Below are 22,516 nucleotides of genomic sequence, written 5' to 3' on the forward strand. Positions count from 1 at the left end.
AAGAAGCCACCACCTCGGTGGGATGCAACAGCTGCTTGCTGGCTGTGCAGCTGCATGGGTGTCCAGCCTAGCATAGAGGGATGAGTTTGTGGACTGGGCAGGTCAGGGTGAATCAGGGGGGACAAGGCCCAGGGTCTCTCATCCCAGTGAGGCAGGAGGTAAGGGGCTATGATGGAGTGGGGATGCTTGGGCAGACCTCTTCCCTTTCTGGGCCTAGAGTTTGTGTAAGAGGTGTGACCTAGCCCTTGGCCTGCACCCATTGCTTCCTTCTTTTGGGAATTTGCAACCACCTCATTCTGAGCAAACCTAGCCTCTGGGCAGCCTGGGTGTTGGATCCAGCCTCAGCTTCCAGCCTGGGACTGACTTCTTCTGTGTTCCATCCCCTCCGCCCCTAGCTGAAGCCAGGGCACAGGCTGATATTTGGAGCGCAAAACACTAAATGAGGATAGTTCAGGTCCTCTGACTTACCTCCCTCCTTCCTCTCCCCTAATTCAGAAAGACCTGCCAGGGGAGGCACTGTAGGTCCTGTGGAGAAGCCTCAGCCCAGCATATTAGTCTGGCCCTGTTGTGGGAGCCCTAAGCTCAGTGGGATGAATTCTTGCCCCCCTACCCAGGAGAGGAGCTCAGCCTGAGGTAAGGAGTGAGTGTGTGGTGTGTTCTCAAGGTAGCTGAGACAGTGGAACTGTAGAAGCCTTATATGAGGTGGGTGATCTGCTCTTTCCCTTGTCTGCCAGCATTCCTGGGTGGGTGAGCTAGTGTTGGTGCAGGGTGGGGTGGTGGGGAAGTGCTAGTGACTGAGGTCTCCTAGAAATTCCTGCATCATGGGTGGTGTCCCCCTCTTGCTTTTGCATGTGGAAGGTCCAGGTGGGAGGGGAGGCCTGGAGGTGTGTCTGAGTGACTGGTACTCTGAATCCAGTTTCTGGGAGTTCCTGGTGGCACCTTGGCATGACTTGCTGACTTTTTCCTATTAGGTGAAGAGGACTGTGGACATCTGCATTTCCCCCACCTTAGAGAAGGGCCTTATGGTCCCCTGAGTCTGTGTGAGGGAGTGAGCTGCTCTGGGTTGTGGACTTGTCTCATGGCCAGTGGCTTCAGCGGACAGATCAGGTTGCCCTATCCTGGCAATGCTTCCACATGCCTCTGGCTGTTTGGGCCATGGAAGGGGCTGTGCCCAGGGCTAGGATAACTCCAGGCCCATTGAGGCACCGATATCCAGCAGTACCAGCCCAGTGTGGCATTGAATGTTGTCCTTGGCCATTGGCAGTCTGCTCTCCAAGGGCTCCCTGAGGCTAGCCGGGGGAGAGACAGCTGTCCTCACCTTCCTCTAATGATTTTCCAATATTAACTGGCTCACTGACATACTGCCCAGGCCATAGCTCCTGCCGTGCAGTGAGGACCTGAAAGCCACTCCATGGTCACCTTCACCTTTCTCAGAGGCTGCACCTGGCTGGGAGGGAAAGGGCTTGTCCTCTCTTCTTGATCTCTGAGGGACAGGGTATATGGCTAGTACTGTTCCTTCACTACTTATCCCCAGCCCCCACTGGGCTCATTCCTGCTCAGTGTGCAGAGCATGGAAAGGACAGGAGTCTTCCAGGAAGGGTCACAGGGGCAACTGTAAGCCCCTTCCCTGCCTGTGGACCTGGGTTGGAATTTCACCACTTTGCCTTCTTCCTGCCACTTCTCCTCTGCCCCTGAGTCTGAATTTTGACAGGACCCAGCATATGATATAATGATTTGGGGCTGAGCAGTCAATGGAATTCTAATTAGTTCCATATTTCCCTCCAGTAGGGAGGACCAGGAGTCCCCAGGTGGCAGGGGGTTGAGACTAGGCTGGGTTTGGGCCTGAGGATGCCCCTCAAGGGGTCTGGGAGCAGGCTTAGACAGCTGGTGCTCCCTGTGTGGGATGCTGTGGAGAGGGAGGGCTGGGCAGGGAAGGAAGCGCCGTGTAGCCAGGCCACAGTTTTCTCTCCATCCTCTGTCTCCCCTGTCCCTCTGTTCTCCCCGATGGCTTTGAGATGAAGGCGACGGCAAGGATGGAGGATGCAGTTTCCATGGCAACGGGGCTGTCCACAGCCAGGCAACTTCAGAGCCGGGCTCTCTGGAGGAGGCAGATGCGCAGAGCAGCCGCAGAGCTGCCTCCCGCCTGCCAACAAAGGGGCTGGCAGAGCAGGTGGCACAGGGTGGCTGCCTGGTGCTGCCCAGCCTAGAAGAGAGGCTGGAAAGAGTACTACTCCCTCTCATCATCCCTATTACTGCCAAAACTCCTCCAGAAGGGTAGCTAGGGAGGTGGCCTGAGTGTCTGCAGGCATTGGGGTAGGGTCCCCGTTGTCCCTGGAATCTCTGGGTGGACACAAGCACTAGTCTTTGGGAGCATCCCCAAAAGCCAACTCTCTGCTGCTCTTGAGATGACCAGTGGACACTCAGATGCTGCCCGTTGGACCCTTTAAATGCCCAGAGCATGAGGATGCTGATTCAGGGATCCCTTTCTTTCCTCTAGCTGCTACCAGGGAACGACCTGGACTTTCTTCAGGGAGCCTCACTGATCCTGGCCTCAGTCACCTGGCCTGGTTTGCCGAGTGTGGCTCAGGTTTGGCAGATGCCTGCCTCCAAGTACTGGCATTGGAGCGGCCCCAGAGCCTGATAGCTCCTGCTTCCTGACATTGTGGTCTTGTCCAGCGTTTTCCTGAGGACCAGGGCTGGGGTGGCATGTGGGTGGGTAGAGAAGCAAAGGCAGCCATCTGTGTGTTTAGAGATGGAAGAAGTTGGGGGTATGGAGAGCACTCAGGTTGGCAAAAAGACTGGACTCCAACTATTAAAAATAATGACTTTACTGACCTTGGAAGCATCAGGGCTATGGGGTTCCACTCTGGGGCGAGCACATGGAAACTTAGGATGCAAGGCTTTGGATCACTCACGGAGTTAGAGGCTGAGCTGCAGCCAGACCTGGCCCAGGCCTCCAACCCCCATGTGGTCTCCTAGATGCACCTTCCTTCCAGCTAGCTGCTGAGGGGTCCTAGCTGGATAAACCTTTCAGGCTTACTTCTCCTTCCCTTTGTCCTCCGTGGGCTTGTTTTTACCCCTCTTTGCTTGCTTTAGTTGGAGGAGTTTTCTGAATCCTGCCTGGGTTGGCCAGGCAGGTGGACAAGTGGAGTCCTGGAGTGGCTTCTCCCCACCAGGCGATAAGTCTCTCATTACTGTTAAGTGGAAGGTTCATTTCAGAGATCGTGGTGAGAGCCAGGCGGGTGCTATAAATAGCTGTGTTGTGAAGGTTGGCGGGTGAGCAGTGACAGGGCAGGGGCCTCACAGTCATCTTAGTGGGTAATTGTGCTCCATCTCAGGAAAGGAGAGGCGGGCTCTGGAGTGAGAGGCACTTGACCCCTGTTCTGATTATTCCTGCCTGCCTCAGGGCAGCTCTGGCATGTGTCTGTGCCCCCTTGCATACATACTGGGGGATGGGGAACATTAGGTTCATTGTCCAGGCAGAGGGAAGTGGACTGCCTGTCAGAACTTGGAGCCCTAGAAGCCGGTACTTCAGCCCATTGGGTAATGTTCAGTGCTAGACCCACTTGTCCTGCCTGCCCCTCCAGCGCAGGATCTGCCTCCTCCCCATTGGCTGAAACCCTGGGCCCAGGATTGAGGAGATGTGGGAACCACATCTGATGGGCTCAGAGGTTGACATAGACTTGAACTAGCAGGAGAATGAATGGGATTTAAAGTGGGGTTTAGCTGGCCTGGAGCCCCTGTCTAGAGTCTGTGGTAACATGTCTGCAAGGGCAAGGGCTGGAGGCCTAAGGGTCAGGGGTACTGGCCTCCTGATGTCTGTGGGTCAGTGTTTTCCAGGGTGGAGAAGAGGTCAGGGCTGGTGAGTCCTGGGATGAAAAGTCTGACAGGTTAGACCTTGGCTTGGGCACATGGGGTCCCTGTCCTAGGGTGGTCCAGGGGTGCTAAGCTTCATGGCTCTGTGAGACTCGTGCTTCTGGAGTAGCCTGTTGATCTCAGACATACACATAGGATTAACAGGACTAGGTTCCTGGGTTCTTGTAGCACCTGCCCTAGGATATTGTCCTAAGGACTTCTGGGTCCTCAGACCACTGCACCCTGGAGCATGAGGCCCTTCTGATATAGGCCTGCCTCCCTCAACAGGGATTTGGAACTTGGAAGAGATTGGGGTGGGAGGCAGAGCCAGCCCCTGGGAGGGAATAGACAATAGATAGTTCCTGGGGCCACCTAGGGACAAGTGAGTCAGGAGACCTGTAGAGCTCATTCCACCTTTTACCACTCTCTGGCCAGGAGCGGAAGCTGTGTGCCCACCCTCGGCTGGAGATCTACCAGCAAGACCATATCCATTTCATGTGCCCACTGGCACGGCAGGGAGACTTCTATGTGCCTGAGGCAAAGGAGATGGAGCGGAAATGCCGGGGGCTCCTGGAGGCCAATGATGCCCACACGGATGGCACAGGTACAGAAGGTGGGGGTATGAGGGTGGGGCCTTGCCTGGAGCCCTTCCCTTCTGGACATCCAGGGATATGGTTGAGGCGGCTCCTCCCTGTCTGGGCTGGCACTGTGCATGTCAGGCAATGTTTGGGAGAGGGAGGAAGGAGACCCTCTTACACCAGGCCCCACATGCAGAGTTGCCTGTTTCCAGAAACATGGATCTACATAGACGTGGATTCACACGTTACCTCCTAGCAACACAGATACAAAGACCCTGCCTGGATTCCCTTCAGATGCAACAGGAGTGCCCTTGGAAATACAGATCACAGACAGCTGGATGCTCATGGGAGGGGGCTGAGGCTGCTCAGGAAAGGAGTCACTTGGGTGGGGCTCATGAGGAAGTATGGTTGGCACTGGATCTGGAAGGTAAGAAGAGGAATAAGATGTTCTCCTATCCCCCAGTATTGCCCCCCACCCCCAAGCCAGCTGCTTTCTCCCTGCCAGAGAACAACCAGGGAGCATGCAGAGGAGAGCCAGGAGATCAGTCCCTGGCACCTTCCACCAGAGCCAGCCCATGCACCTGCTGGCAGCCTTAATGCCCCAGGTCCAGGCCACTGGGCTGTTTGCTGCTCTCAGCCCGTCCCTCTGCCATTACTACTTGTGAGCTCTGGCTGTCGAGAGGCAAGGGGGCCGCTGGTAATATCCCATGTGGTCTCGGTGCCTAATTCTTGTCTGTCCCGATAGAGCCTTGTATGACTCTGGAAGTCTATGACTTCTAGGGGTGGTACAGAGCAATGGGGAGAGGGAGTGTTCCTCTTCCCCTTCTTCTTTAGCAGACTCTGTGCCCATCCAGTCTTTAATAGCCAAGGTCACCCTAGAGAGACATGTGTCAGCAGGGGCTGGGCAGGAGGGTACTGGGAAGCAGTCTCTATTCCCTAGGGGCCTGTGTCTAACACAGTTAACTTCATCTGCCACTTAATTACCTCCATGGGGTACTGCTCCCTTCTGTCTGGTAATGCCCGGCAGACAATCTTCAGTGTCCCTACTGTGGGCACAGGACATGGCACAAGGTCAGCAGGCCCAAGCAGCCCCCAGGGCAGGAAGGGAGAGTGCCTTGACCTTTCTGTGACCTCCCTCTGCTGCCTGCCTCCCTGCTCTTTGGCCCTCCCACCCAGCTTCCTTTCCTCCCATACACTGCTTTCCAGGGGTGTTGAAGGACCACCCGGCACCCACTACAGCTGGCTGCAGCTGTAGCTCCCATACCCGCTAGCTTCTCGGCCTGTACTCCTGCCCACCAGCCTGCCTGCCTACTCCCTGGTGTGGGAACTGAGGAGTCTGCCTACCTCGAATGGGGCCTGTCCTGACAGCCGGGGTGGACTCTGGGTGTCGGCTGCCAGGTGCATGCCACTTATACAGAAGTATATGGTGCATGGCTGCCCAAGGCTTGGCCTGTCCCTGCCTGCCTCCCTGCTGTGGCCCCAGCTTGGGCTGGGAGGTGAAAGGGGTAATTAGCTGCCTTGCTCCTGTTATTACATTGATGTATTATTTAGCTCCGGAGAGGCGATGCATATTTGATCTCTTTGCACTGGCTATGGACAGAGAGGGAGGGTGGGACTGGAGTGAATATCCCCTTCCCCAGCAGCTCTGGGGATTTAGGTGTTGCCCTGCCTTTCCTGGCATCTTCTCCCCAGGGACACAGGCATAGGACTTTGGGACCTCCTACTACGAGGACTTTGGTAGGGCTGTAGGGATGCCACTTCTCTGCCTCAGGCTTCTTTGCTTGAAGTATCCATATGTCCCCAGGGGCTGTCTTCATCTCATCATGCTGAGCCCTGGCCTGAAGCAGGCACCCTTAGGCTCCTTCCTCTGGTCACTCCTAGCCTAGGATCTGGGAGGGAGGAGGAGGCTGGCTGGGAAGCAGGCACTTTCCTATATCTGGGGTCTCAAGAGAGCCATTGGGTGGCTGGGCAGGTAGGATATGACAGTTTAATGGGACTGGGGAGAAACTATCCCCCTCCTTTGCTTCTTTCAGGCCTGTAGCCCCTGGGGCACTGATCATCATTTAGGGAGTGAGTGGGGGCCTGGAGTCCTGACCTCAGGTCAGAAAGGACCACCCATAATTCAAAGCTTAGCCTAGCTTGGGCTCCCCCCACCCTCCTCACATGCCTCCACCCAGGGAGCCAAGCCTGGGGCTCCAGCAAGAACTATGGGCCAGCAGCTTGGCATTTCCAGGGCTTACCTCACCTCTGCCAGTAGGAGGGCCCAAAAGGCATTTTCTAGGGGCCAAATGGACTGGGAGAGCAGATCCCAAATCCCCCCACCCCCAACCTAGGCATCGGCCGAGGCTCAAGGAAAGCTTTAGGCTGAGTCTAGATGCCAAGTAGTCCCCAGCTGTGACTGGCTTGGACTCCATCACCGTGGAAACAGCAGCTGGGGAAGCTGGTCCACCCTTCACCTTATGTGATGTTCAACAGCTGCTCCTCTTCCCCTCACACAGGAAGGGTGGCATATAGGCCTTCTCCCAGTCTGCATAGTGGACCTGAGCTCTTTGTTTCTCCTTGCCACCCCCAGCTTGCATTCAGTGCCTCTGATCTGGGGAGATGAACCAAGGGGTTGTCCCTGGACAGGGCAGGTAAAGAGGCTGCTTGCTTGGAGGATGTATTGGGAATGGAGGAGCAGGTTAGGAGGGCCATCAGCCCAGCTGAGCACTGTTTTGGGGCTCCCCAGCCACCAGCAGAATGCTCTCATAGTCCCCTTTTGCTGCCTTGTGGCTCAGGAAGCACCAGTGGTCGGGGGTGGGGTGGGGTGGGTAAGGGTTCCTCTGGGTCAACCTAGGTATAGGGGGAGAAAGCTCTTAAAATGCTTCATCCCAGCACCCTCCTTCCTTGTAACTGGTTGAGTGTTTCTCAGGACTTCTCCATCCATGTGGGCCAGAGGCCTGGATGCTGCTTCTTGGGGAGCCTTGCGTGGGGGAGGGGGCTGGTGAATAGGCCTCCTGATCCATTCTTCAGTCTGCATGCCCTATGGGCAATGTTTTATAGCTGGCCCTGGACAAACCTCTCTCCAAGCTCGAGATGGGGCTTGGAGAGGACACTATTTGGGTTTCTTTGTTCTACCTCAGCTCCTCACCTCCGGGCTAAGTGGCCCTTAATGGATGTTGCGAGGAGGGCAGCAGTCTTTGTGGGAGTGCGGGGAGCTGAGGCTAATTCAGGGTAGGGAGACGAGTGCACAGCTGCCTGTGCCCCCTCTTTCCCTCTTCCCTGTCAGTGCAGCCCCCATCAGGACAGCTCCAGCCAGGGCAGAGGGCAGCTGGAATGAGCCTCCTGAGCCAGGGGTGGCTGTATTATTCATGAGTGGACTGTGTGTGCTGAGTTGCTGAGCTGGTGGTAGAGAGCCTCTGCCCTCTCCCTGTGGGGGTGGTCCTGGCTAACCTGTGCTCCCTTTGTCCTGGCCATAGGAGCTGACACGATGAGTGACACGAGTTCTGTAAGCCTGGAGGTGAGCCCTGGCAGCCGGGAGACTTCAGCCACCACGTTGTCCCCTGGGGCGAGCAGCCGCCGCTGGGATGATGGTGACACTCGCAGTGAGCACAGCTACAGCGAGTCGGGCGCCAGTGGCTCATCCTTTGAGGAGCTGGACCTGGAGAGCGAGGGGCCTTTGGGGGAGCCACGGCTGGATCCTGAGACTGAGCCATTGGGGGCCACCAAGTGGCCCTGGGAGCCCAGTACTCCTGAAAAGGGCAAGGAGTAACCTGTGGCCTGCAACTTCCTGTGGTGCAGTTGCTAAGGAACTGAGCAGACTCTCCAGCCCTTTTCTTCCTCCACCACCCGGGCCCAGGCTGAGACTGGAGGTGCATGGGGAACCTGACTTCCCCCATCCCAGGCTTCTTGCTAAGCCTTCTCACTGCCCTTTCGGCTCCCAGAGCCGAAAGAGCCAGGGACTGTTTTCTGTACCAGCCCGTGGGGATGCCACCTCTGTTGTGTTTTTTTTCAGACTCATGTTGGAACTTCCAGGACTCAGAATAAAGCAAATGATTTTCTTGTTTCACCTGGATTTGGGCTGTATATTTGTTTGTTAGTTCCACCTCGTGGGGAGCCCTGTGCTGATAGGCTGAGAGTGGGCAGGAGTGCCCCCCAGCACAAGGAGAGGAAGGAATATGGCCAGGTACCCTGGGTTGGGAGGAGGAGAGTTGTTGATCTTCCACTCCCTGCTCTGTGACCCCAATGAGCAACTTCCCCTCCATTGCAGCTGCTGGAGTACAGGCAGAGCAGGGCAAGGGGTGTGGGAGCTGAGCGTGTGGTGCCCTCCAGGGCTCAGGAATAGGGAGCTTGCAGCCTGCCTTTGTCTGCCTCCAAGGGATGCCTTTGTGTCTGTGGCTTGAGCGTGCCTGTGCTCACGCTGGGACCTCCTCAGCAGGTGAGGACGTCCCTGCTGTGCCTGCCAGTGCCCATGTACATGTGCGTGCGTGTGTGCTCATCCATGTGTACACATGTACTCACGTTTGACTCTAACCATGGATGGGGCTGCTGGTGTTGTTCCTGGGTGAGGCTGTACCCAGGTGAACATCAGGTTGTGGTTGTGGCTAGGCATAGTTGTATTTGAGTGGATGGCTGTGTGCCTATGTGCACGTGTCTAACTGTATATGGTTGTATTATAGAAACAGGTGAAGCCAGCTAGCTGGGAGCATCTCTACAGGGGCTTTGTCCATAGACTGCCGTGTGTGGCTGTGTGTAGAACTGTGCATGTATAGTCATGTGTTCATGTGTAAAGCTGTGTTTTGCTGTATGTTTATATGTACACTTATAAAGCTATGGGTCTGTGCAGCTGTGTCTGTGATTACAGGTGTGTATGTGGATGTGTTCATGTATACAGCTATTTGTGGCCATGTTCATATATACAGCTGTGTGCATGTGGCTGTGTCCACGTGTACAGCTGCATGTGTGGGCATGTTCACATGTACTTGGAGGAGGTGTCCACATGTACAACTGTCCATATGGCTATCCATATGTACAGCTGTCTGTGGTATGTTCATGTGTACTGCTGTGTGTGTGGTCATGTCCACATGCAACTGTGCAACTGTGTATGTAAGGTTGGGTTTGTGTCCTTGTGTGCATAGAAGGGATTGGTCGCTGCGTGGCTGTGTGTGACTGCATGTCCATGTGCCGCAGTCGGGTTGTGCAGCTTGCTAGCTGCAGGCAATGTAATGGGCTTCTCAGGCTGGTGCTGTGTGTAGCCATATCTTTATATATAAAGCCCTGTGTCTTTTGTGAAGCTAACTTGGTGAGTGGGCTGGGATAGCTGTGTGACTCTTCTCACCTCAGCACCCTCCTGCTGTCAACCCCTCTGCTCCAGAGGCGGGGCCCATCGCTCACCTACCCCAGGGAGCAGTTGCTCTGAGCCAGCCAGAGAGGGTGTGAGCAGCCGATGGCAGAGCTAGAGCTGGAAGACAGCACGTCTGTCTCCCCAGCCTTGTCTGACAGCTCTGAACCCTCGTCCTGCTGCCACCTTGTCTCCCATTCGTGATTGGGTTTGTGTTTGTTTGGGTTTGATGTGGCTGTTTTGTTTCAAAGCTGCATTGTTTCCAAAGCAGTGGGGCACTGGGTTTCTGTGTTCAGGGAAAAGCTTGTCCTTGGTGATGCCCCCTCCCCAACTGCCACACACACATGTGGGTGTGTGTGCCTGAGGGGCTTGGACCTGGCATGTTCTTCAGCACGTGTCAGAGCTGGCCTTGCTTCCACTGACACCTGTGGAAGAAAGGGCAGTGCCAGGGGAACGTGTGTAGGGATGCTGTGCCCCTTAGCACTTGTCAGTATGTGTACATGTTTGGGGCAGATAGCCCAGGCCCTCACATCTTCCCCAAACCCTTGAGCATAGTCTGGCACTACAGCTTATTCACCACCCCCTACCCAGGGGTGTCCTTCTCTATCCTGTTGTGGGAGGGAAGAGTCAAGAGCCGTCTTCGAAGAGCTGTCCTCCCTCTGCTTGGGCTCCAGCTCTCGCTTCCTCCTACGCAGCAGCCAATTCCAGGAGCCTTTCCCTAGCCCTCTCCCCTTCCAGATCCCCCTGCCAGCCCCAGTGTGTCCCTTGGGGTTGACCCCAGTCCCTGGTTCTGCAACCCCTGCCTCCCATAGGTTGACATCTCTTTGCCATAAATACCCTTTGCACATGGGAGTGGGGATTAGTGGGTGGGGGGAGCAGCTTTAAAGGTCATCTAAGAAAGGGAGGCTCCATCCTCCTCTGACCTCCCCCTTCCCCCGGTCTTTTACTGCTGGTGACTCAGGCCCAAGCTATTATGTGGGGCTGAAGACACATTCCCCCACCTCAGGCCTGGCATGTGAACCGAGCTGAAGTTGCTGGGTGGGGAGAATGAACTCCGCCTGTCTCTCACTTGCCCCTTTATCTATCCTCTGAGATTCTAGGAGCCAGCTCTGCCGCTCTCTCAGACGGGAACCCATAGCACCAAGCGTACCTCTCTGGCTCAGTGACCTTACCCCCCGCCCCCCTTCCTGCTCTCTGGGATCATAGTCTGGTTATGGGGGAAGAGGGCCACGGGGCAGCTGCCCCAACGCAGAGGGAGAGCGCCCGGGGATTCAGCACCACGAAGCGGACAGCTCTGGGCCCTGTGGTCCAGAGAAAAGCAGGAGCAGCTGGGAGGCTCCGGGCAAGGAGCGGTGTGGTGCCTGGAGGGAGGCGGAGGCCGGGTTGGGAGCAGGAGACCCGGAGTGGGGAGGCACGGAGGAGGGGCTGGGGGCGGGCCGGGGCCGGGGCCGGGGGCGGGGCGGGCAGCGATTGAAAGCGGCTGGGCTAGCTGGCGGGCGGAGAGCGCAGAGCCAGCGAGCGAGCGAGCGAGCGAGCGAGCGGGAGCCCGAGCCCGGCGCCGCGCTCCACTCCGATTCTCTCCGCGCCAGAGCCGGGCGCGCCAGGTAGGGTGAGCCGGTGGTGCCGCGGCCACTGCTAACCTTTTCCGCCCTGACCCCACGTCCCGGTGCTCCGCGGGCCCTCGAGTTATGGGGAGCCCGGGCCCGGCCGTCCAGATGGCGCTCTCTGGGAGCTCCGGGAAGCGGGAAGACAGCCCCCAGGCGTCCCACCTTTCTTCCCCAGAGAACGCACGCCTTGCATCACGATCCCCCGTTCCTCCTGCTCCAGCGTCCTCTGGTCCTTCTTTCTGTCTGTGCCTCCGTCTTTGTCTCAGCCTTTCGGGCTTGCTTGCTCCCTGCCCAGATTTTGTGGCCCAGGCCCCCGGCTGACCTACTCCTGGGTTCTGTCCCCTTCCCTGCCTCTTCCCTGCCCCCCCTTCCCTGAGCTTCTGTTTGGGCCTCCCCTGTGGGAGGCTTTCAGTCTTGACTAGTTTTGGCCTCAGCCCCCATCTGGGCTCTTGTCCCCATCTGTGTTGGTCTTTATCCCTGTTTTTCTCCTGTTTGCCTGGTTGAGCTGCTTCTTTTTGGGTCCCCACAGGAGCTTAGTCCCCCTGCCTGGCACCAGTGGGGGATAAGCTCTGGGGAGCTGAGGAGGCAAAGTGAGGAGCTCCAGCCTCAGTGGCCAGGACATGGGGTCCTTGAACTAGTTGCTGCCCTTCTTCAGCTTCAGTTTCCTTTCCTGTTATGAGGAGAGATGTGTGTCCCTCTCTTGGCCTTTCCAAGCCTGCGTGATTTAAGAGCCTGTGTGGGGTGTTTGAGAAGGCAGCTGGGGCACGGACGACAGGATGCAGAGTGGAGGAGGGAGGGAGGGGTCTCTGAGGGTCGGGGCCAGGGTGGACAGGGCCCCGAAGCTGATGATGCAGAGATTGGAAATGGTGACCTTCTCTGCTGGGTTTGGAGTGAAGAGGAAGCGGAAGCACAAAGTCTCAAACAGCATCCTACATAGAGCTAGGAGTCCAAAACTCTCACCCACAGCACTGTTTGGAGATTGTCTCCATCCCTGACACACATATATGCTCACATCTACACGCCTGGTTGACTTAGGACCTGTGGCCACTTGAGTACCCTCCCTGGGGCCAGCCATTCCACCTTGCTGTCACTCCCAGGGCTTAAGGTCTCCATTCCCTCCTCAGTCAGGACACTCTGGGAATGGCTTTTTAAGAACCAGAGGCTAGGACCCTTGGGTGTTCACCTGGGCTCCAGTGTCTCCAGGAGTTGGAGGCTGTTCCTAGAGATTCTTCCCTCTTCCCTGGTAGGTCCTCAGACAGCAGTGCCCCCTCTCTGGAAATTCAAGGTTCAGGATGGGGACTGGGCCTCTATGTTTGTACCTCTGATATGGCCTCTGTTGCAAAGGTATTGACCTCAGGGTCCTGTGAGGTTTGTGCAGGTCTTGGACACCTTTTGTTTCATAGAAGGCTAGATGTTGGCTGGGGTCTCCTGTCTTCTGCCTGTGCCCTCACTCCTTGCCTCCCTCGCCCACTGCTGAGTTTGGTAGGGTTACAGGGCCCATCTCTAGCCCAGATCAGGGAAGGGCTGAGAGATAGGCCCAGGGTTGTCCCAGAAGCTTCTCAGCCTTGTTAGTGACACTACCTCCTCCCTGGCTCCTGAATACCTGGGAAACAGGTGTGGGAGGAGGGGGAGGCAAAGTCAAAAGGGGCAGCTGCTCCCAGGTTCCACTTCTCCCCGTGTGTTTGTCTGTCTCTCTATCTCTCTGCAGGAGCTGGGTCCCTTCTCATCTCTCTTCCTGTCTGTCCTTTCCTGGTCCCCGTTTCCTCCTCTCTTTGCCTTTGCTGCTTCTACCCTCATCCCCTGGAGACCCAGGTCTGCTGGACCCATCCATCCCCTTTGGGGCCATGGGATCGCTGCTTGGGCTCCTGGCACTGCTGCTGCTGTGGGGTGCTGTGGCTGAGGGCCCGGCCAAGAAGGTGCTGACCGTGGAGGGGGACCTGGTGCTGGGTGGGCTGTTCCCAGTGCACCAGAAGGGTGGCCCAGCAGAGGACTGCGGTCCTGTCAACGAGCACCGTGGCATCCAGCGCCTGGAGGCCATGCTTTTTGCACTGGACCGCATCAACCGCGACCCGCACCTGCTGCCTGGTGTGCGCTTGGGCGCGCACATCCTCGATAGCTGCTCCAAGGACACACACGCCCTGGAGCAGGCACTGGACTTCGTGCGTGCCTCGCTCAGCCGTGGTGCTGATGGCTCACGCCACATCTGCCCTGATGGTTCTTATGCCACCCACGGTGATGCTCCCACTGCTATCACTGGTGTCATCGGTGGCTCCTACAGTGACGTCTCCATCCAGGTATGTGGAGGCTGCCGAAATGGGGAGTAGGGAAGGAGGCCAGAGGTGGTGACCCAGAATTCCCACTGAGCAGGGGCTCCTGGACTAACATGCATTGGAAGAACTAGAAGCTTCCTTTCAGTAGTTTTTTTACAGAAGACTAAGAAAGTGCCCTTGTCACATAATGGGGCTGCTTTTTAGAGATTGCAAAAGAAACACCCCACTCCTACCACACATACCCCTGATTTTAAACAATGCTGAGAGACTTAAATAGTCGGGAGTCAGCCCTCTGGATTTGAATCCTGGTTCCCCTGCTTACTAACTGCATGACGCTGGGCAGGTTATTTCTCTTTCTGTGTCACAGTTCCCTCTCTACTTTTAGGTTTGTAGTGGAAATTACTGAGGTGATACATACAAAAAATATATGAAAGGGTCTGGCAAGTCATAAAGGCATGGTCAATATTAGCTGCTCTTATTATTAACCCAGTTTACAGATGAGGAAACCAAGGCTCAGAGAGAGGCATGTCACAAGTCAAGGCAGTGGTGGAGGAGAGGTATGAAATCAGGGCTGTCAGCCAACGGCCCCCTGATCTGTCAGATCATCTCTCCCTGGATTGGAGAGGGGAGGACAGAGAGAAGCTAGGAGTGCCAGGAAGAGAAACAGGAGGAAGAGAAAGGGGCAGGGGAGTGGATGCCCTAGGGTCTTCAGGGGGTGCAGGATTTGAGGAGGTGGGAAGGTGGGGAATCAGTATCCCCTTCACCTCTTGCTGTCCCACAAGGGACCAGCAGAGGGTGCCCTGTTGCTCAGCTTCCGCAGAGGGTGCTGGCCCCGCTCACGTCCCTCTTCTGTTCCTTGGGTTGTGCCCAGCCATGATCTTCCCCCTCTCTGACTGGGTCCCCCTTTTCACCCAGATCCGAGGCTTGACAAGTGCCCAGCATATGCTGCTGGAAGATGAGGCCAGAACTAGGATTGGGGCAGGGGGACATAAGGGAGCCTTGGCTGGGGCCCCAGCTTCCTTTAGAAGGCTGGCTAAGGGCATTGCCATCAGGGATAGGGCCAGGACCCCAACCTGGAACGCTAGTTCAGAAGAAATGAAGCAGACGCGGGAATCTGAACCGTGGAATCAGCTTCTGGCCTGGGGTAGGGGAGGCCTGGCCACTCCTCCACCGCTGGGAGTGGATTATCTGTCCTGCTATTCCCTGCTACTAGAGGTAGCTAGGTAGCAGCTTGGACAGGTGTGGCTGTGCCAGCACCTACATCTGCAGCCCTGGCTGGGGGCAGAGATGGGTGGGCAGCCTCCTACCTGCTGATGTCCTCAGGAGCCTCTGGGATACTTTCCCAGCGTGCCTTTCTACTCTTCCCTTCAGGGCCCCATGCATTTATGTCTAGGAGCCCAGTTACCTCCTTGCCATCCTAAGCTGCCTGCCTCCTGGAGCAGGGCCCAAACCTCAGCATCGGTCTGCTTTTCCCTTGTCCTGGTCAACACAAGGCCCAGTCCTGCATCCTGAGGCCGTGCCTGCCTGTCAGTGACTCCTCCCCATTCCTTGCCCTCTCTCTTGCCCATATCCCTACCATCTTCCATATGCCAGGCACTGTGGCATTACCATTTTTATCTGCTCAGCATCCTTGTAAGGCAGAGATGTGAGAGTGAGGCTCAGGGAGGTTTGCCAACTCCAGGGACACAAAGGTAGAAAGGGTAGGAGTGAGCATCGCACCCTAGATGGTCAGAGTCACAGCTTGTGTCCAGTTGCAATACAGGACTTAGCCCTCTCCTGTGGAATGTGGGCCATGCTCTGCTTTCCTCTACTCACCCTCTACCAGGTCCTTGCCTAGGCTACACTCCCATGGGCAGGCCCCGGGACTTGAAGGTGGGAGATGGGGTGCTGAGGCAGCCAGTGGTAGAGCAGGGAACCTTGTTTATTTCAGGCTCAGGCATCCCTTGAAGACCAAGCCTTGGGCTACCAGGACCATGGGAGCCTCAGATCTGGGTCTTCCTTCCTGGGGAAGCTTTTTACTTTTTTCTCCATCATCCCATCAGGATTGACTCTGGGGAAGGGTTACCTGCCCCCAAACAAGTAGAGAGCTGGAAAGCATCCAGATGCCATCTCATGCCTCCCTCTGCCCCTGGTGTAGCAAAGTGCCAACCTCTCTCTACCCCAGGCCTTCCCGTGGCTCCCCTGCCATGTGTCTGAAGAGGGACAGCAGAGATCAGGTGTGACTCAGGACCATGGTGCCTGGGCCCAGCATCTTCTCTCTCCCAGCATTTGGGAAGGAGTAGAAAACTCCCTACCCCAGGGGGAAAACTCATCAAGTCAGGATGCAGGCCTTTTGCTGACCTTGTGGATAATTGACATAAAAGTCTGTTAGCTATGGGGGATGCATTTGTCTCTGTGTTTGACCTGGCCTCTGATCTTTCCCTCTCACCCCTCCCCCAGGTGGCCAACCTCCTGCGGCTATTTCAGATCCCGCAGATCAGCTATGCTTCCACCAGTGCCAAACTGAGTGACAAGTCCCGCTATGACTACTTTGCCCGCACAGTGCCCCCTGACTTCTTCCAAGCCAAGGCCATGGCTGAGATTCTCCGCTTCTTCAACTGGACCTATGTGTCCACGGTGGCATCTGAGGGTGACTATGGTGAGACAGGCATTGAGGCCTTTGAACTGGAGGCCCGTGCCCGCAACATCTGCGTGGCCACCTCAGAAAAAGTGGGCCGCGCCATGAGCCGTGCGGCCTTTGAGGGTGTCGTGCGAGCCCTGCTGCAGAAGCCCAGTGCCCGCGTGGCTGTCCTGTTCACCCGTTCTGAGGATGCCCGTGAGCTGCTTGCTGCCACCCAGCGCCTCAACGCCAGCTTCACCTGGGTGGCCAGTGACGGCTGGGGGGCCTTGGAGAGTGTGGTGGCAGGCAGCGAGGGGGCCGCTGAGGGCGCCATCACCATCGAGCTGGCCTCCTACCCTATTGGAGACTTTGCCTCTTACTTCCAGGGCCTGGACCCCTGGAACAACACCCGGAACCCCTGGTTCCGTGAGTTCTGGGAGCAGAGGTTCCGCTGCAGCTTCCGGCAGCGAGACTGTGCAGCCCACTCTCTGCGGGCTGTGCCCTTTGAGCAGGAGTCCAAGATCATGTTTGTGGTAAATGCAGTGTATGCCATGGCCCATGCGCTGCACAACATGCACCGCGCCCTCTGCCCCAACACCACTCGCCTCTGTGACGCAATGCGGCCAGTCAATGGGCGCCGCCTCTACAAGGACTTTGTGCTCAATGTCAAATTTGATGGTAATGGTTCTGGCTAGTGTTTCGGCCTGTTGGCTCTCAGAGGATGAGGGGAGCAGGCCTTCAGCTTCCACTACTCAGCTAAGAAAACATAGCATAATGAAAGTAAAGGACTCCCTGGGGTCTGGTGTCAGAGCCAGGACAAGGACAGGTAGGCAGAGAGGACTCCAACTGGAGCCAGGACTGAGGTTCCACTTTCAGAGACCCTTCTAGAGAGTAGACCTCTGGCCTGGTCCTGCCACTTCGAGGGTCTCTGGCTCCTGCTTGGGCCTTGCCCTCTATCTCCTCTTTCCTTATCTTGCCAGAGGTGGAGACCAGAGGACCTCAAGCCTATTCTCAGGCAACAGTGACAGTCAGAATCAGGGTGGGTGGAGGGTGGCCATCAGGATGACACTCTATATACAGGGAAAATGCCTTTTCTTGTTTTTTTTTTTTCTTTTTTAATTTATTGAGAGGATCTCGCTATGTTGCCCAGGCTGGAGTGCAGTGGCTATTTACAGGTGCGATCATAGCACACTACAGCCTCAAAGTCCTGGGCTCAAGCAATCCTCCTGCCTCAGCTTCCTGAGTAGCTGGGACTGCAGGCGCATCATTGTGCCCGGCTTCAGGAAAATTTCTATTCCCAATCTTAAATTTTCTATTCAAAGTGGCCAGAGTCTCCTGAAATCAAAAGTTATTTTAATAAAAGTACCAGTTTTAAGAAACATGAGTGCTTCAAAATCATCACCATGCTTCAGGAAGAATCCCTGTGGGAACAGTGGGAGAGGATGCCAGAGCTGACAAGCTTAGAAGCACTGGCCCAGGGTTAAGATGACCAGTAACTCCAACAGGATTGGCTTTCAGAATTATGCTGAGTCAGGGTTGGGTCTGGGGTCCAATTGGGTTGATGTTAAAAAACAAGGCTAAATTCAGCGTGCTGGGCTTGAGTGGAATGTATGGTAGGGCCAGAGTTGGATTTTGAGAACTGTGAGGCTGAGTAGAAAGAGCAGAGGCTTGGGGGGACACGGGTTTGAATCTAGGCTGCACCATTCACTCATGGGCCCTTACCCATGTCATCTGCATGCTCAAACCCCGATTTCTCCCTGGGACCAAGGATGGCTGTAGTCCAGGCTCCTAGCCGGGCTGGGAAATGCTAGGTTCACAGGTCAGGGAGAATGAGGATGGAGAGTGGAAGTGATTTTTTGAGCTGCTGAGCATATTCTGGTGAATAGCAGTGGTTGCAGGCGACCACTGAGGTTGGGGTTCAGTTTGCCCTGGGATGAGTGTTAGGACTGGTGGGGACTGGAACTGGGGTATTGTTGATAGGATTAGTGGGACTAGGATTGGACCTGAAACTGGATGTAGCCTTGGGGTCTCTGTGTTAAGTTTAGGGGGAGGGCTGTGGTGAGCATTGTGATAAAGTTGGGATTTGGGGCCTGGGCTGGAAAGTGTTAGATACTGGGTCTAAGGTTGAGTTTGGGGAGTCATGGTTGGGGGATTGGTGTGGGCATTAGGTTTGTGGAGATGCCTGGGCTTCAAGGCTGCGATTACATTTGGGATTTAGGGTTGGGGGTTGATGTTGGAGTTTAGGGTAAGAATGTGTTGTAATCTCCTATTTAGAAAAATGGCTGGGGTCAAGACAGGCTCTAGTGTTAGGGTAAGGTTAGGTTTAGAAGGGCTAATGATGGCCTTCGCTCTGGAGTTTGGGTTCCATTTTAGGGTGGGGGGCTGAGGTCACGTGAGGATAACCCACCAGTTCAACCTTCTCTTCTTTGCCTCCTCCATCCCAGCCCCCTTCCGCCCAGCAGACACCCACAATGAGGTCCGCTTCGACCGCTTTGGTGACGGTATTGGACGCTACAACATCTTCACCTATCTGCGGGCAGGCAGTGGGCGCTATCGCTACCAGAAGGTGGGCTACTGGGCAGAAGGCCTGACCCTGGACACCAGCCTCATCCCATGGGCCTCACCCTCGGCCGGCCCCCTGCCCGCCTCTCGCTGCAGTGAGCCCTGCCTCCAGAACGAGGTGAAGAGCGTGCAGCCAGGCGAGGTCTGCTGCTGGCTCTGCATCCCATGCCAGCCCTATGAGTACCGGCTGGACGAGTTCACCTGTGCCGACTGCGGCCTGGGCTACTGGCCCAATGCCAGCCTGACTGGCTGCTATGAGCTGCCCCAGGAGTACATTCGCTGGGGCGATGCCTGGGCCATAGGACCTGTCACCATCGCCTGCCTGGGTGCCCTGGCCACCCTCTTTGTGCTGGGTGTCTTTGTGCGGCATAATGCCACGCCAGTTGTCAAGGCCTCGGGTCGGGAGCTCTGCTACATCCTGCTGGGTGGTGTCTTCCTCTGCTACTGCATGACCTTCATCTTCATTGCCAAGCCATCCACAGCAGTGTGCACCTTGCGGCGCCTTGGTTTGGGCACTGCCTTCTCTGTCTGCTACTCAGCCCTGCTCACCAAGACCAACCGCATTGCACGCATTTTCGGCGGGGCCCGGGAGGGTGCCCAGCGGCCACGCTTCATCAGCCCCGCCTCGCAGGTGGCCATCTGCCTGGCACTTATCTCAGGCCAGCTGCTCATCGTGGCTGCCTGGCTGGTGGTGGAGGCACCGGGCACGGGCAAGGAGACAGCCCCTGAGCGGCGGGAGGTGGTGACATTGCGGTGCAACCACCGTGATGCAAGCATGCTGGGCTCGCTGGCCTACAACGTGCTCCTCATTGCGCTCTGCACGCTCTATGCCTTCAAGACCCGCAAGTGCCCCGAGAACTTCAATGAGGCCAAGTTCATTGGCTTCACCATGTACACCACCTGCATCATCTGGCTCGCATTCCTGCCCATCTTCTACGTCACCTCCAGTGACTACCGGGTGAGCCACCTGCCACAGAGGGGGGAAGGGATAGGACACCAAACTCTCTGTTTCCTGGTGTCTTATTTAATCTACCGATAGCTCAGAGGCTGCAAAAGGTTAAATGCACACTCAGAGGCCACAGCTTGTGTGGACCCTAGGGGAAGGTGGGAGGGCAGAGTGGGGCCTAGGGAAATGGCCAAGGAGGTAGGGAACTTGAGTAGGAGAACTGAGAAGAGATTTCAGAACTCGGATGTCACCTGCCCTGCCCCGCCCCACTGAGAGGCTGGCTGCAGAAGGGGTTGCGAGATGAAGCCTGGGAAGGCAGGAAAAGTGAAGCAAAGGGGCTAGGGGAAGGAGGTCCAGGGTGTAGGGTTGAGAAAGGTTAAACCAGGTGAAAATGTACCCAAGTTGGTGGCTTCCAAACACACTTGGTTCCAGCTGGCACTGAGTGTCTGAGTGGATCTCCTCAGCTCCAAGGGGCAATGGGGTGGTCAGGGAAGGACTCTTTGGGGAGGTGACAGACGAGCTGAGCTCTGAATGATCAGAGGATTATCTTGGTTAATCCTCATGACTCTGGAGTAAGCTCCATGGCTCTCCCATTTTACAGATGAAGAAACAAAGACTGAGGGAGGTTCAATCTCTTGCCCAAGGTCTCAGCCTAAGAGCACAAAGCAGGGTCTGAACTGCAGGAAAATTGAGGTGAAAGCCCTGGAAAAGGCTCTTTCCCAAGGACAGAGGTGTGGTGGCACAGTGCCGGGGGCCAGGGACTGCTGGGCTTGGCTGCTCTGCTTGCACCTGTTGGGCCACCTGCTTGAGTGGTGGAGACCAGGGCTGGGGAGGGAATCTGCTCTGACTCAGCCTGCATTTGCGTATGATTTGCATTCGCATGCCAATCATAGGCAGCTACAGACTCACCCAGGACACAGTATCCACACATGCATGCTCATGCATACACTTGTGCACACACACACACATACCTGCACACATGCAGATACACACATACACCATATCTCCACATGCACACACACATGCATGCACACACACTCCTGGCACACCTGGTACACACACATTTCCCTGCTTACACATGCACCCATACTCATGCATCACATACACACACGTACGCACTTAACCTCAGACATACACCCGCACAGATATACACACATCTACATGCACACCCTCCATACCTGCACCCCCCGACACATGCACACCCCCCATGTGTACATTCACCCCTGCATGTCCAACCCCTCAGCTGGACCTCTCATCTCCCTGGGAAAATGGTCCACTGGGGCTGCCCCTAGGGCTGTGCCCAACCTTCCTAGAAATCCTTTGGGACTTGGCACATGGATCGCGGCCCAGTGCTGGATGCTGTGGTCTCCCTCACCCTTTCCCCACAGCCCAGGCAGGGAGTCTGCGGTCAGGCCCAGGCCTTTGGGACAGACTCATCCTGACCTGCGCCTGCTCTCCCACTCACCCACTGCAGGTGCAGACCACCACCATGTGCGTGTCGGTCAGCCTCAGCGGTTCTGTGGTGCTTGGCTGCCTCTTCGCGCCCAAGCTGCACATCATCCTCTTCCAGCCTCAGAAGAACGTGGTTAGCCACCGGGCACCCACCAGCCGCTTTGGCAGTGCCGCTGCCAGGGCCAGCTCCAGCCTCGGCCAAGGTTAGCATCCTGAGCTCCCCTTTCCACCTGTACCCTCTCTCCCCACCCCAGCTCCTCAGGCATGGGGGCCATTCCTCGGGCTGCTGAGATTTCTTGTCTAGGGGTGGGGTACACCCTAGATGACATGACAGGAGAGGTAGGTGATGCTTCCCTCCCTAGCTCTGCTTCCCCTGCTGCCTGCCCTCCATAGAGGGCCTCAGGGTCAGCCCCAACCTCCAGCTTCCTTTTCCTAGGGTCTGGCTCCCAGTTTGTCCCCACCGTTTGCAACGGCCGTGAGGTGGTGGACTCGACAACATCATCGCTTTGAAGACCCGACACTCCTGCCCTGACATGGCTGCTCCCTGGAACGCAGCGCAGACCCGCGTGCAGGGCCAGGAGGAAGTTGGCTGGAGCACTGCAATAATGCCCATCCTATGTTCGCCCCAAAGTCACTTACCCACCTACTTGCCCCAACCCTTCAGAGTCAGAAGTCAGGGGCCTTGGCCAGGGAGCCTCTGCAATGACCAACAACTGCCCTTGCAGCTGTATCCCCTCCTTGCCAGCCCCAGGGCTCAGAGGGAAGCGAGCCAAGGTCCACTCTGCCCTGGAGCGGGGTGGCTGAGGACTGCAGGCCCCAATCCTGATCAGCAAAGGTGCTTCCAGCCCAGCTCCTCCCCCATTCTAGGGCCTTTTTTATTTTTTATATGTTACTCTGGGATAGGGAGGGTGGTTATTGTGGGGGCCGTTCCTCCTTCTGCACAGTAGTTTGTCCTGTGGTTTATTTTGTATTACCTGTAAATAAAGTGTCTTTATTTTAAAAAAAAAACACTCTTTGCTGTGGACCCAGGGAGGCCCCTCACACCCTCCCCAGCCTCCCAGTGTTCATCCTGCTAGTGTTTGTTGACTCTGCTTTGTGCCCGATCCTAGGACCTGCCAGCCACCAAGACAGACCCAGCCCTGCCTAGAGGAGAGATGGAAAAGGAATAAGTCATGTTCCCTTAAAAGGAGCCACTGCAGACTGGCCTAGGCACTCCGGTGGTGAGGGCAGGAGGTTCAAATGGACAGGCTCATCTGGCCCCCCCGGGGGAGAGGTTTCCCTGGGGATCTGGCCTCCAGGACAGTGTGGGTGATGGGGCAGGAGGGGC

At 56.3% G+C, this 22,516-nt stretch overlaps 2 protein-coding genes across 4 annotated transcripts in view; both read left to right on the plus strand.

Moving 5' to 3' along the window:
- Positions 1-8,487, plus strand: part of TEX264 (testis expressed 264) — a 31,176-nt gene extending 22,689 nt beyond the window's left edge. For all 3 annotated transcript variants that reach the window (XM_012637933.1, XM_012637939.1, XM_012637947.1), the window contains 2 exons: positions 4,291-4,459; positions 7,892-8,487. In XM_012637933.1, coding sequence (XP_012493387.1) covers positions 4,291-4,459; positions 7,892-8,184 — 462 coding nt within the window. In that variant the 3' untranslated portion in view covers positions 8,185-8,487. The remainder of the gene's footprint in view (positions 1-4,290; positions 4,460-7,891) is intronic.
- A 2,738-nt stretch (positions 8,488-11,225) lies between these two features.
- Positions 11,226-22,197, plus strand: GRM2 (glutamate receptor, metabotropic 2). The gene is made up of 6 exons (XM_012648004.1): positions 11,226-11,357; positions 13,069-13,654; positions 16,070-16,907; positions 18,674-19,749; positions 21,212-21,392; positions 21,626-22,197. Exons 2-6 carry the CDS (start codon positions 13,205-13,207, stop codon positions 21,697-21,699), a joined length of 2,619 nt encoding a protein of 872 aa, XP_012503458.1. The 5' UTR covers positions 11,226-11,357; positions 13,069-13,204; the 3' UTR covers positions 21,700-22,197.
- Positions 22,198-22,516: the final 319 nt, after the last annotated feature.

The sequence above is a fragment of the Propithecus coquereli genome, unplaced genomic scaffold (genome assembly GCF_000956105.1).
Source record: "Propithecus coquereli isolate 6110/MARCELLA unplaced genomic scaffold, Pcoq_1.0 Scaffold1, whole genome shotgun sequence".
Lineage (NCBI taxonomy): Eukaryota > Metazoa > Chordata > Mammalia > Primates > Indriidae > Propithecus > Propithecus coquereli.

What these genes read in the sequence shown, in the direction of transcription:
- GRM2 (XM_012648004.1), top strand. Translation starts at nt 13,205, where the DNA reads ATGGGATCGCTGCTTGGGCTCCTGGCACTGCTGCTGCTGTGGGGTGCT. An exon ending in ACAGTGACGTCTCCATCCAG is followed by an intron (nt 13,655 to 16,069) that starts GTATGTGGAGGC and finishes CCCCTCCCCCAG; the next exon opens with GTGGCCAACCTCCTGCGGCT. An exon ending in TCACCTCCAGTGACTACCGG is followed by an intron (nt 19,750 to 21,211) that starts GTGAGCCACCTG and finishes CACCCACTGCAG; the next exon opens with GTGCAGACCACCACCATGTG.